This window comes from Trichomycterus rosablanca, chromosome 7 (genome assembly GCF_030014385.1).
Source record: "Trichomycterus rosablanca isolate fTriRos1 chromosome 7, fTriRos1.hap1, whole genome shotgun sequence".
Classification (NCBI taxonomy): domain Eukaryota; kingdom Metazoa; phylum Chordata; class Actinopteri; order Siluriformes; family Trichomycteridae; genus Trichomycterus; species Trichomycterus rosablanca.
The window spans coordinates 4,457,751-4,471,486 of record NC_085994.1 but is presented as its reverse complement, the minus strand read 5'-3'; the positions used below and the strand labels follow the sequence as shown (position 1 = coordinate 4,471,486).

Genomic DNA, 13,736 nt, shown 5'->3' with positions numbered 1-13,736 from the left:
TCCAAAGACGTGCAAGTGAGGTGAATTGGAGATACAAAATTGTCCATGACTGTGTTTGACATTAAACGTGTGAACTGATGAATCTTGTATATGGCGTAACTACCGTTTCTGTCATGAATGTAACCCAAAGTGTAATTGATGCGAGTGTATTTTGGGACCCATTGCGCCCCCTGGTGGTGACTGGCGGTACAGCCCAGCCGCGTTCCCGTCCGGTTCCAGCAGCAGCAGCTCGGCAGTTCGCTGCTCTTCTCTCCGTCTTTGTCCTCACGGCGCTGCGCTCCGCCTGAATGTAACCGAAGCTCGTTTTTTATTTCTAGCGGAGAGTCATTCTGAGCCATTTAATTTTTACAGACTGTTAGGCGAGCGGAAGGATCGAAAGATGGTGTTAGTACATGTCGGATACCTGGTTCTTCCCGTGTTCGGCTCGGTGAGAAATAGAGGTATTTGTTGTGTTTACTTTGTCTTAAACGATTAACATTAACGACGGGACGAAATCTTCCCTAAATAGCACTTGCTTGCTGAGCTGCTGGGACTCGAGGCTGTGGATGAACCAGGCAGCGACCTTGGTGGGGGAATTGCGGTCGGGTTGGAAGGTTTTTTTGGATTGGTAATAATGACACATCGTGGCGGGTTTTGCCCTCGTTCGTGTCGGCTAAAGCGAGCAAGCCAAGCGGCTATAGGAGGATTTCAACATCGCTGCATGACTGAGTTCTGTTCGAGGGCAAGCTAACGCGTTAGCTAGGCAGCTAGCAGCTGGATGTTTTTGACAAATAAATAAATAAATAAATAAATAAATAAGCCATTGGTTGGATTATTGAATTAAGACACGTTTAATGTACAGAAATGAACCAAATTCATTCAAGTGTGTGTGTGTGGCTAAGGATGCTAATAATAGGCTGCTAAAGATACACAACAAAGGCCTACAGCACAGTAGCTGCACCGCCTATTAATTGGTCAATGTGCACTGCATAACATAACTCACACACACTTAGTATGTGTTCTATTTATTTATTTATTTATTTCTGTAGTACCTTAGTAGTAGTATTTATATATAAATATAAAACAAAATAACTCAAAACACCGAGAAATCCCGTGCTAGCTGGCTAACCTAGCTCTGCCTAGCTTGCTCCCATGGTCTCGAACCTAGCTGGTTTGATTAACTGAGCTAGCGCCGCACTGATTGTTTTCTCCGTGGAGAAATGGCATCAACGATTTCATTGTGCTTTTATTTCTGTTTCTTATTTCCTGTCTCATAGTATCGAGGCTGGCTCTACATTCTGCATTATCCGATCTTTGTCGTCCCCCCTCCATTGTGTAGCTAATGATCATCTGCTGCTGTGTGGTGTGGCCTCTGCCTGTTCTCTGCATTTAGCTGTTTTGTGATCCCCCTTCTTCATTTCCTCTTTCCATCCGAAGACGACATTGGTATTTGAGCACCCAAGAACTGTGTTCCCGTATGAAACAGACTAAAAATAATTCATAATAAGACCCATAACACTTAGCTCAGATGTGTTTCTCTATGTTAAATAGCACAGTTAACCCGTTATCAGCTCTAGACAAGTGACTCATGTACTTCCCATCCAGCCTTGGTAGTCAACATGTGTAAATTCCTGTCAAGTGGAAGCATTTTGTAGTTTAATCACATCTAGTCGTACACAAAGGTGCACTGTACCTCTAACACGTGGGCTTATTTATTTTTCTAGCATTTTCTTTACATTTTCTAATGAGATTCCCTGTTTAACGTAAGGTCAAGGTTTGTTTGTTTGTTTGTTTATTAGGATTTTAACATCTTGTTTTTACACTTTGGTTACCGTTAGGTATTAACATTTGTTAGGTAGGGCAAGCCATAGCCTAGTGGTTAAGGTACTGGACTAGTAATTGTAACATGACGTTAAAACTGGACTAGTAACCAGAAGGTCGCTGGTTCAAGCCCCACCACTGCCAGGTTGCTGCTGCTGGGCCCTTGAGCAAGGCTCTTAACCCTCAATTGCTCAGACTGTAACTGTAACGTAAGTCGCTTTGGATAAAGGTGTCTGCTAAATGCTGAAAATGTAAAATGTAGGTAGTTTCTCAAATTCACTCAAAGTCCTGTCCCTTAAACTAGACTGGAACGTAACCAGGAGAAGAATCGTTCGTTGAATCCCGTACGAGGAAAGCACCCAGACCAGACACCAAGTCAAAGTATGAATGCCTTAGTTTATTAAAATAAAACAGAGTTTTTATAAAGACCAGAAAAGTGTGTGTGTGTGTGTGTGTGTGTGTGAGTGAGTGTTTAGGCTAAACATTTACATTTATATTTTCAGCATTTAGCAGACGCCTTTATCCAAAGCGACTTACATTACAGTATACAGTCTGAGCAACTGAGGGTTAAGGGCCTTGCTCAAGGGCCCAACAGCAGCAACCTGGCAGCTGTAAGGCTTGAACCAGTGACATTCTGATTACTAGTCCAGTACCTTAACCACTAGGCTACGGCTTGCCTACATGAGAATTTTAGAGAGAAGGCTAGTTTTGATCAACAAAAGCGGTGAGAAAAGCAGAAATACTAATCATACCATAAGTATATGGACATAAGTGTAACTAAGATCTAACAGTTAAATTCATGACAGAAACAGTAGTTACTCATTACACAAGGTTCATCAGTTCACAAGGTTATATCTAACACAGTCAGTCATGGACAATTTTGTATCTCCAATTCACCTCACTTGCACGCCTTTGGACTGTGGGAGGAAACCGGAGCTCCCGGAGGAAACCCGCACAGACACGGGGAGAACGTGCAAACTCCACACAGAAAGGACCCGGACCTCCCCACCTGGGGATCGAACCCAGGACCTTCTTGCTGTGAGGCGGCAGTGCTACCCACCGAGCCACCGTGCCGCCCGTAAGGTCAAGGTGTTCAGTTATTTATCAAAGTCGAAGTCAAAGTGGACTTTATTGTCATTCAGACTATACAACTAGGAGCGCACAGCTGAACGAGATTGCGTTTCTCAAGCTCCAATGTGCAAAATATGAAGAAAAAAAAAGACAAAATATACATTAAGTTCAAAAAAATATACGTTAAGTAAAAAAAATATATATATATATACTGCACAGACATTGTAGACAGACATAAAATACAAGTTAAGTAAAGTACCAAAAATAAATAAATATATATATATATATATTCCTGGGAAGTGTATTACGTAGCGCTAGTTAGTTCCCGTCTCTGCTCGAGTTTTCTTTTTTGGGAAATTGTCCTCAAAGTGCCAGCAATGACAAATTTACAACTGGTAAACTCTTGATTCTGGACAGTGTTGCCACTCTCAATTTTAAGAATTCCCAAGATCTTACCACAAAAATCCCAAGTACCTGAAAAGGGCAAAACGTATTTTCAAAATTATTCACAAAAACTAAAAGTTAACCGATAAAGAAAAAGTGGGATCATTATCAGTATCAATATTTACACATTGTAATATTTAAAAAATATATATTAATGTCTTAATGTCTATCTGATTCACAATCATCAAACGATGCCATGAGAAGATTTTAAACTGCTTACGACTGTTGACGCGGGGGGGCACGGTGGCTAAGTGGGTAGCACTGTCCTGGGTTCGATCCCCAGGTGGCGCGGTCTGGGTCCTTTCTGTGTGGAGTTTGTCCATGACTGTGTTACCAGTAAATACCGTTCCTGTCATAAATGTAACCAAGAGTGTAAAACATGACGTTAAAATCCTAATAAATAAATAAATCTTCATTACTGATTCAGGGCGGCACGGTGGCTCACAGCAAGAAGGTCTTGGGTTCGATCCCCAGGTGGGGCGGTCCGGATCCTTTCTGTGTGGAGTTTGCATGTTCTCCCCGTGTCTGTGTGGGTTTCTTTCGGGGGCTCCGGTTTCCTCCCACAGTCAAACACAATAGATACTAAACTGTCCATGACTGTGTTTGACATTAAACTTGTGAACTGATGAATCTTGTGTAATGAGTGACTACTGTTCCTGTCATGAATGTAACCAAAGTGTAAAACATGACATTAAAATCATAATAAACAAACAAACTTGCGTCCAAGAAAATGTAGTCTAGAAATGGCCAGCGACAACCAGAGGTTATTATTTAGTAGTAGTTCGCTTTGTCATTTCTTATTCATGACTGTAGACCATACAATTATGTGCAGATTTTTTAATTGCTTGGGTGCCAAGATTACTTGCCAAAATCCCCAAATCCCAAGCTGATCCCCTAAATCCCAGGATCTTGGGCAGGATCCCAAGGAGTGGCAACACAGATTCTGGATGATACAAAGTGTTTGAGATCTGATGTACGTCGCAAATTTAACCTTCATTCACTGGGAACAACAAATTATGTCTGAATGCACATCTGAATCTCTGCTATTTAATTTGGTTGCGTTTTCTAACAAGCTGTTAACCAGAGTCAAGTCAAGTTTACTAGTTCATTATAAGATAGGACATCCTTTATTTGTCGTGTATACATATACAGACGTACAGTACAATTAAATTCTTTCTTCGCATATCCCAGCTTGTTTGGAAGCTGGGGTCAGAGCGCAGGGTCAGCCGTTGTACGGCGCCCCTGGAGCAGACAGGGTTAAGGGCCTTGCTCAAGGACCCAACAGTGGCTGCATAGCAGAGCCGGGATTTAAACCGCCAATCTTCTGGTTGATGGCCCAAAGCTCTACCCACTAGGCGATAACATAGTTCATAGTTCGGTAACAACAGCAAAGCCAAAATCATCTGGCTGCTCGCTGAGTGAAATACTAAAAATGTTAACAGGAATCCACACAGTGCTTTCTAATCGTTACCCCAACATCTACATCCCATCTTCAGATTCGTTCCATGCTGCCATTTGTATTCCTCACATGTTGCATTATTATTATTAATTATTATTATTATTCACTCACTTTGCACTAGCAAGTGTGTGGATTCTCATTTGACTGGTGGCGAACGAAGCAGGATCACAGTTTGCTGTGGTATTTGTGGTACAACATAATTAACAAAGTTCCAACTCTGAGGAGCAGCTTTATGGAATACCGTGACCTTACATTAATACTGAAGGGACTTAAAACAACTTAAATCTCTATAATAAGCTGAAACTAACTGAATGCCCATATGTTAGCTACACTGCACCTGTGTTAATAACCCGGACATGAGCCCATACGCCTAAATAAGGCTTATTTTACTTTGATAATTGCTTCAAAATCACCCAATTACTGATGCACTTTACCCAAATCTAAGCACTAACAAATTCCAAAATGCTATCCATTTCACAGGGATGTTTTATTTCCTGCATTGCTACAAATATCCTCTATTAGAGTGGAAATGTCTATTGTTTGGTTGTGGTTTCTCTACCTTTTGTTCTAAAATAGACTTCAATGCATGAATCACATTATTCATATTATTTTTTTTTTATTTATTCAACATTGATTAGACTCCAATGTAATCTTTCTGTAGAAAAGATGTACCCTGCTGTACTGTAATGTGCTGTAGCCAACACATCTGCTCATTGGATGCTGCTTTTGTTCTGTTTAACCCTGTACGGAGCATGGTGGGCCTTGCCTTTGGTCAATGTTGTTTTATTTGTTGCATGGAATTATTATTATGACACAAATCCACCTATACTAATATTTTTCAATAAAGAATATAGTAATTTTCCTAACCTCCAGTGTGCTTCTTGCTGATTTCCATTTATCCCCCCCCCCCCACCTCCTCCCTCCTGCTGTGACAAAGATAGATTGATTTCTTTGCTTTTTCATCATGAGATCTCAGTATGTTTTTATGTGCTTATTTATGTTGATTTTTAGGTACTTGTGAAAGGTGCAGTGTGAACGTTAGCTTTCATTAAACTAACATGAACATTACTATAGTGTAAAAGCTTTAGGATTTTCGTTAATACCGACTGGAAATTATAAAACCCAAATATTTAAAGGGGTGTGGGCTATTAATATTTAGAACTGCACCTTTAAGTCTTTTCTTGGTACTGTATATGATTCTGACACTGTACATGTCCCATTCCTGTGGTGTGTGAAGGTATCCACCATTCCATCTCTGTGATCAATTGTTCTTTTTTCCACTAACACCTGGAAAACATTTTGGCACTGGATGGAATTCATTACACATGTATCAAGTACATTTTGCAGTAGTGTAGCTTTCACTGATCATCCCTCTGCTTTCACTTTTCTACTTCTAATTTAGTGTCAGCACTGCAGCAAGTAACTAAACCTTTAAGCAAACTGGGTGCAATTTATAAAATAATAAGTTAAATACTGCAAAGAGCATGATTAATGACATTTAAGGATCTGAGGATACATGTTAATGGACTAAATGACCAGTTCTGACCAGAATTCTATTTAAAAGTACATAAATTACATGAGTCGTGTGTATGAATACTGGGTATGCATCTTGTCCCAAACAGCATGTTATTTGTGCAGAGCATTGAGTAATACATTTTCTTGAATGTTAGTTATTTGCACATGACGCCACGTCTTAAAGCGACTCAAATGTGAGATGTGAAACAAAATCATTGAAATCTACCCATCTGAAACGGTTACAAAACCATTGCCAAGGTGCTTGGTCTCCCATGAACCACAGTGAGAGCCATTTTCCACAAACGGAGAGAATGTAGAACAGTGGTGAACCTATCCAGGAGTGGCAGGCCTACCAAAATTTCACCAGGGCGGCACCCAGGTGGCATAGCGGGATATTCCGCTAGCACACCAGCACCGAGGTTCTTACCGTTGTGCAGTGAAACTCGGCATTGCCACCGCTTCAAACACTGTGTAAGGACTCTGATTGGCGGATAGAGGCGCCTGTGCAGAGTGCATGGGTGGGAAAGGGTTCCGTTGAGGGCTGCACACAGGTTGGAGGAGGCGTGAGCAGCAATATACCCACCTCGACTGCAAAATATCAGGGATTCCCAGCAGCGGAACACAAATTGACTACACTAAATTTGGAGAAAATCGGAGAAAATTGCATAAAAAAATTCACCAAGAACCCAGAAAAACATCTAAAGAACTGCAGGCCTTACTTTAAATGAAGGTCAATTTACATGATTGCACGGGCGGCACAGTGGCTAAGTGGGTAGGACTCTCCTCACAGCAAGAAGGTCCTGGGTTCGATCCCTAGGTGGGGCGGTCCGGGTCCTTTCTGTGTGGAGTTTGCATGTTCTCCCCATGTCTGCGTGGGTTTCCTCCGGGTGCTCTGGTTTCTTCCCACAGTCCAAAAACATGCAAGTGAGGTGAATTGGAGATACTAAATTGTCCATGACTGTGTTTGATATAACCTTGAGAAGTGATGAATCTTGTGTAATGAGTAACTACCGTTCCTGTCATGAATGTAACCAAAGTGTAAAACATGACATTAAAATCATAATAAATAAATAAATTATATAAATATAAAAAAAATTGGGGTATAATTAATGTGGACAGATGATTTAAAGGTGGACTTTAACCTTCTAATGTAGCCGAATCAAAACAATTTGGGAAAGGCGAGTGGGTCAACATTTCTCCACAGTGATGTAAAAGACTCATTTCAAGTTATCACAAACTTTGAATTGCAGTTGTCATTATCAAGGGTTGCACAACCAGATGGTAGGTTAAGGGGCAATTACTTTTTCACATGGGTAATACAGGTTTTAAATATTCTTTTTTTAATGAATGAAATAATAATTTAAAAGATTCATGATGTGTTTACTTGTATTTATCTTATAATAAAATAGTTGGATGATATTAATCATTAAAATTTGACAAAGTAGCAAAAATAGAAGAAATACTTAATCACAGCACTGTGTGCTGCCGTGGAGGCAACATCTTTGTCTTTGACGGTCATGGTCATTTCAGCAAGACAATGCCAGGCCTCATTCTTTACTAAGTGTGGCTTTGCAGACAGAGAGTACGTGTGCTTGACTGACCTGCCTGTTGTCAAGTCTTCTGTCTCCTTTTGAAATTAGTATGTGCATAATGAAGAGGACAATCAGACAACAGACTGTACAGCCTGCTGAGCAGCTAAAGTGTTGGATTAAGCAAGAATGAGCAAAAATAGCACATAAGTGTAATTAATAGGTACGATGATGTAACAGTAGTAAACATGCCTGTCACTCTTTCAAGTGCATTGCAGGCATAAAACTTTACATTTGTTAATATTTAGACAATTGAATTAAAGTCGTTATTCTAAATCTTGGGTTTGACTTTCTTACTCCACTGCATGTAGAAATATATACAACATAAAGGGACGTCTGTACTTTTGCCCTTAACTTTGGCAAATGTTGATCAACTTTCAATTTTTTGCACATATTTGTTACCATGACAACCATTTGTGTTTTGCTCAACCGCAGCAGACGACAATATCAGACCACAAGATCAAATGAACTCGTATCTGATTAAAGGTTATAAACCCTATGAGATGAATAAACTTGCTGAATTTCCAGAGAAATTAAATTAAATTTAAAAAATTGCAGTGTAAGATCTGAGACTGATATGAAAGATGAAAACGAAGCGACCGACCGAAAAGCGCGCTGACCTACGAAAGCATAGCGCGAGTTCAGGAACTGGTGCTCAGGCATGAGGACACACCTCAGACTGGATGTAACCAATCATCAGTCTGAATCATTCATCGTGACCTGGTGCTGCAACAGTGAAAAAAATGTGAAAATTGATCAACATTTGTCAAAGTTATGGGTAAAGGTACAGACCAGTGGCGATTTCTCTAAGACTGCAAGGGAAGCTCAGCTTCCCCTAAAATGTCCAAAATTAAATGGTCAAATATGTACAGTTGTGTTAACGTTTCATTGACTACAAATGCGTTAGAACACGTTCATCTCGAAGACGAGTTCGTTCAGAATCAGCTAAATATCACAAATCGACTCGATTTTCTTATTTTAACTCATACATTCCCGTAGCGTCAATGCATTTGCCCGCAGAAGCTGAGCGTCTCTTCACTTCTATGGGACTGCGCTGAGGTTTTTTTATGCTCCGAAACTCGCCGGTCATTGGATAAATGCCTCAATTTTGTCCCGCCCCCGGACGCTGAGCGTCTCTGGGGGGTGAATGGAGCTGTGGGCGGGTCTGGACGCTGAGCTTCTGCAAGATGATTGGAGTATCAGTGGAAAGGCTGAATCCCGTTTTGATTGACAGCTCGTTTGAGCGCTACACCGTCACTTCTCAAACTCAAAAGAAGCTTTATTGGCATGACAAATAGGGACATTCGTATTGCCAAAGCAATACACTTCATTAGTCACTTAATCACTGGGAGCTTCAGTCCCATCGCGGATTTTGCGAGTGAAGTCGAAAGACAAACTGCTGCAACCCATTTCAGGCCATTTTCTTGTAAAAGGAACAGAGGGCAGAATTTATGTGTAAATAAATTGACAAATTTTATGATGTAAGCCGACAATGAGCTTCCCCTCTTTGAAAGACCAGCAGCCGCCACTGGTACAGACGTCCCTTTATATTGTATATATTTCTACATGCAGTGGAGTAAGAAAGTCAAACCCAAGATTTAGAATAACCACTTTAATTCAATTGTCTAAATATTAACAAATGTAAAGTTTTATGCCTGCAATGCACTTGAAAGAGTGACAGGCATGTTTACTACTGTTACATCATCTTACCTATTAATTACACTTTTGTGCTATTTTTGCTCATTCTTGCTTAATCCAACAGAGGTCTCTTGTTACTCACAGTATAGTAAGAAGAGACATCATACAGTAACTTCATAAATAGTATTTTCCATGTAGATACTGTAGCTCTTTAGCTCAAATTTTAATGTCTAGGTATTCAAAGGTTAAACTGACTACTTTTAAAGACTAATTTAAGGCTAAACTTGTCTTTGGCCATTCATTGATTTATTTTAAAATTCTTACACCATTTAATTTTACAACAAAATGAACACAGACTGAAACTTTAAAAGCTCATTGGGCTGTAACTCAGAATTATGTTACTGAATTAATTTCCACCTTAAAACATATTGTTACACATTGTTGTTACACAGTGCTGTGAAAAAGTATTTATTCCTCACCCAATTTCTTTTACTTTTACTAATATTTTCACATTTTCACATACTGGGTTCACGATATGATTTTTCCTGATTTTTTTAAACAAAATGAAATGAAGACAAAGTTTCCTTTTATTATTTCTCTTAAAACAATAAAATAAAATATTTTATTTATCTAAATAATGAATGTCCTTTTATATCTGAGGTAGGTACAAACTATGCCAAATAATGCTTATTGTGTAAAAAAAAAAACTGAAATGAAATTTTAAAACAAATCCAACATTATATAAATAAACGAATAATACAAAAAAAGAAAGTATCCTCACATTAATACATTTGGCTGGAAAATTCTGAACCTGGCAACTTTGTGAAGTGCCATCAACCAGGCGAGGTGAATAGCACCAGTGCTCTCTGCTGTTGAAGTGAATATCGATTTGTTTTTATTTTTGTTAAATTTCACATTTAAATGTTTTAGATCTTCGAACTAATTTTACGACATAAATAAACGCAACATGCAGCTTTTAAATGATTGTTTTGTCTATTAGAAATAAAGATTTATTAAAAATCTAAATCTGTAAGGAGTGATAGCTCCCCTAAACCTAGTAACTGGTTGTGCCACCCTTTGTAGTAACTTGTAGTGAAATGCAGTGTTAGCTTTATGCCACATGTAACCGGCTCCATGTCTCTCGAAAAGATCCACCTTTGACTCATCAGTCCACTAATTATTATCCCAAAAATACTGGGGGTCATCTAGATATTTTTGGCGAACAGGTGACGAGTCTTTCTGGTCTGCACCTTGGTTTGTAACTTGGATGCCATTTTTGCCGTGTGTCTTTCTTTTTGTGGAATCGTGTCGAGAACTGACTGACAATCTTCACAAAGTTTGGCAGAATTTGGTGAGTCACGAGACATGTTGAGGCAAAATAGAAGTCTTTGGTGAATCCAACGTTTATACTCGATCATGATACGTGTTACCAGTTCATCTGCTTTTTATGGAAGATGTCAAAACTTCAATGTTCTATACACCGATCAGCCATAAGATTAAAACCACCTCCTTGTTTCTACACTTACTGTCCATTTTATCAGCTCCACTTACCATATAGAAGCACTTTGTCAGCTCTACAATTACTGACTGTAGTCCATCTATTTCTCTACATAGCTTTTTAGCCTGCTTTCACCCTGTTCTTCGATGGTCAGGACCCCCACAGGACCACCACAGAGCAGGTATTATTTGGGTGGTGGATCATTCTCAGCACTGCAGTGACACTGACATGGTGGTGGTGTGTTAGTGTGTGTTGTGCTGGTATGAGTTTTTAAACACCTCACTGTCACTGCTGGACTGAGAATAGTCCACCAACCAAATATATCCAGACAACAGCGCCCCGTGGGCAGCGTCCTGTGACCACTGATGAAGGTCTAGAAGATGACCAACTCAAACAGCAGCAATAGATGAGCGATCGTCTCTGACTTTACATCTACAAGGTGGACCAACCAGGTAGGAGTGTCTAATAGAGTGGACAGTGAGTGAACACGGTATTTAAAAACTCCAGCAGCGCTGCTGTGTCTGATCCACTCATACCAGCACAACACACACTAACACACCACCACCATGTCAGTGTCAGTGCAGTGCTGAGAATGATCCACCACCTAAATAATACCTGCTCTGTAGAACAGGGTGAAAGGAGGCTAACAATGCATGCAGAGAAACAGATGGACTACAGTCAGTGATTGTAGAACTACAAAGTGCTTCTATATGGTAAGTGGAGCTGATAAAATAGAAACAAGAAGGTGGTTTTAATGTTATGGCTGATCGGTGTATTTACAAAAACTATCTATTTAATTAGCCAAAACATTACAAAACAAAGCATACAAAGTTAAACAAAACATTAAAATTCACTCTTTTTTATGTTTGTCAGGTAAGTCAAGGTTTAAGAGAATGAACAAATCATTTTTATTACATTGTACAAAAGGGGGTAGTATTTGAGATTTATTTATGCATACATAACTCGCTCAGCAAACGTACTGATAATTTTATAAGCTACACCTACCATGTTGATGAACTTTGTGGGTATACAATTACAGACTGTTGCCCATATATTGTTCTGTACATTTTGTCACCTCCTGTACCCCTTTAATTAGACAAAACTGTGACCAAATGATGTTTGGGTGGTGGTCCATTCTCAGCACTTTAAGAACACTGACATGGTAGTGTGTGTTGTTTTGGTATGAGTGTATCAGGTGCAGCAGTGTTGTTGGGATTTTTAAAATCCTGTTTAAACTTACTGCACACTGTAACACTCTTTTAGCAAACAGGGTCTAGAGCTATCATGTGTTAATCTTCCTCTAGTCTTATCAGTGGACGCTTTCTGATCACATGACACTGTTGGCTTTATATTTTCGGTTGGAGCACTATTGTGAGGTGTTTAAAATTCCCAACAACACTACTGCATGTATTACCTCATTTCAGTACGGGTGGCACGGTGGCTAAGTGGGTAGCACTGTCGCCTCCCAGCAAGGAGGTCCTGGGTTCGATCCCCAGGTGGGGCGGTCCCGGTCCTTTCTGTGTGGAGTTTGCATGTTCTGTGTCTGTGTGGGTTTACTCCAGGTGCTCCGGTTTCCTCCCACAGTCCAAAGACGTGCAAGTGAGGTGAACTGGAGATACAAAATTGTCCATGACTCTGTTTGATATAACCTTGTGAACTGACGAATCTTGTGTAACCAAAGTGTAAAACATGACGTTAAAATCCTAATAAGCAAACAAACAAACAAACCTCATATCAGTACAGAACACTACCATGTTATTACCATGCTAGCGTCATGGCAGTGCTGAAAATGGTCCACCAACCAAGGAACCAAAATTATAATAATAATAATTCAATATTTAAGTATTTAGAAAATGAGCATTGTATTTAAGACCCCATGGAATGGGTGAAGTATTGTAACATTTTCAGTTAACAAAAGAATGGACCCATTTACTCTGTAAAGAAATTCGGCGGTTTAAGGGGATCCTTCAGTGTGCATAAGAAGCTCATTACATGAGACTTAAACCAGATGTCATAGGTAGCTTAATTGTTGTTCTGCTGTCTGAGTCTCTCATGCTTTTTTAATTTTGTGTTCGCATTTTCATTTACATTCCATTCACTCTGCACCGTGCTTTACCTTAGAGGATTCCCAGAAATGCAAAAAAGACAGGAAACAGGTTCATAGGTTTTGGTAAACGACTAGTCCAGTTGTGGCCGTTGATGAGTTTATTTACATTTAGCTGCAAAACTTTTGTTTGTAAGAGTTAAGTTGCTAATCACAAGTATAAACTGGGTCAAATGGCATCACAGAGATTTCAGTGCTTGGTGGTTGGTGAGACGCAGTCACGAAAAATACGGGGGAAACCTATATTTAATTATTTATTCATCCATTTTCTTATCCGCTTATCCAGTTAGGGTTGCGGAGGGGTGCTGGAGTCTATCCCAGCTTTTCAGTGGGCGCAAGGCACACAGTAACACCCTGGACGGGATGCCAGTCCATCGCAGGGCAGACACACATACACCACACATACACACACCCATTCACTTATAGGGCAATTCAGTGTCTCCAATTAACCTGACCAAGATTCATCAGTTCAAGTTTAACGTCAAACACAGTCATGGATACAATTTTGTATCTCCAATTTACCTCACTTGCATGACTTTAGACTGTGGGAGAAAACCAGAGCACCCGGAGGAAACCCACGCAGACACGGGGAGAACTCCTCACAGAAATGACCCGGAC

General features: G+C 39.9%; 1 protein-coding gene across 1 annotated transcript in view; it reads left to right on the top strand.

The window, feature by feature from the left end:
• Positions 1–258: 258 nt before the first annotated feature.
• ark2cb (arkadia (RNF111) C-terminal like ring finger ubiquitin ligase 2Cb) overlaps positions 259–13,736 on the top strand; it is a 29,612-nt gene continuing 16,134 nt past the window's right edge. The window contains exon 1 of the mRNA XM_062998277.1: positions 259–440. Coding sequence (XP_062854347.1) covers positions 380–440 — 61 coding nt within the window. The 5' untranslated portion in view covers positions 259–379. The remainder of the gene's footprint in view (positions 441–13,736) is intronic.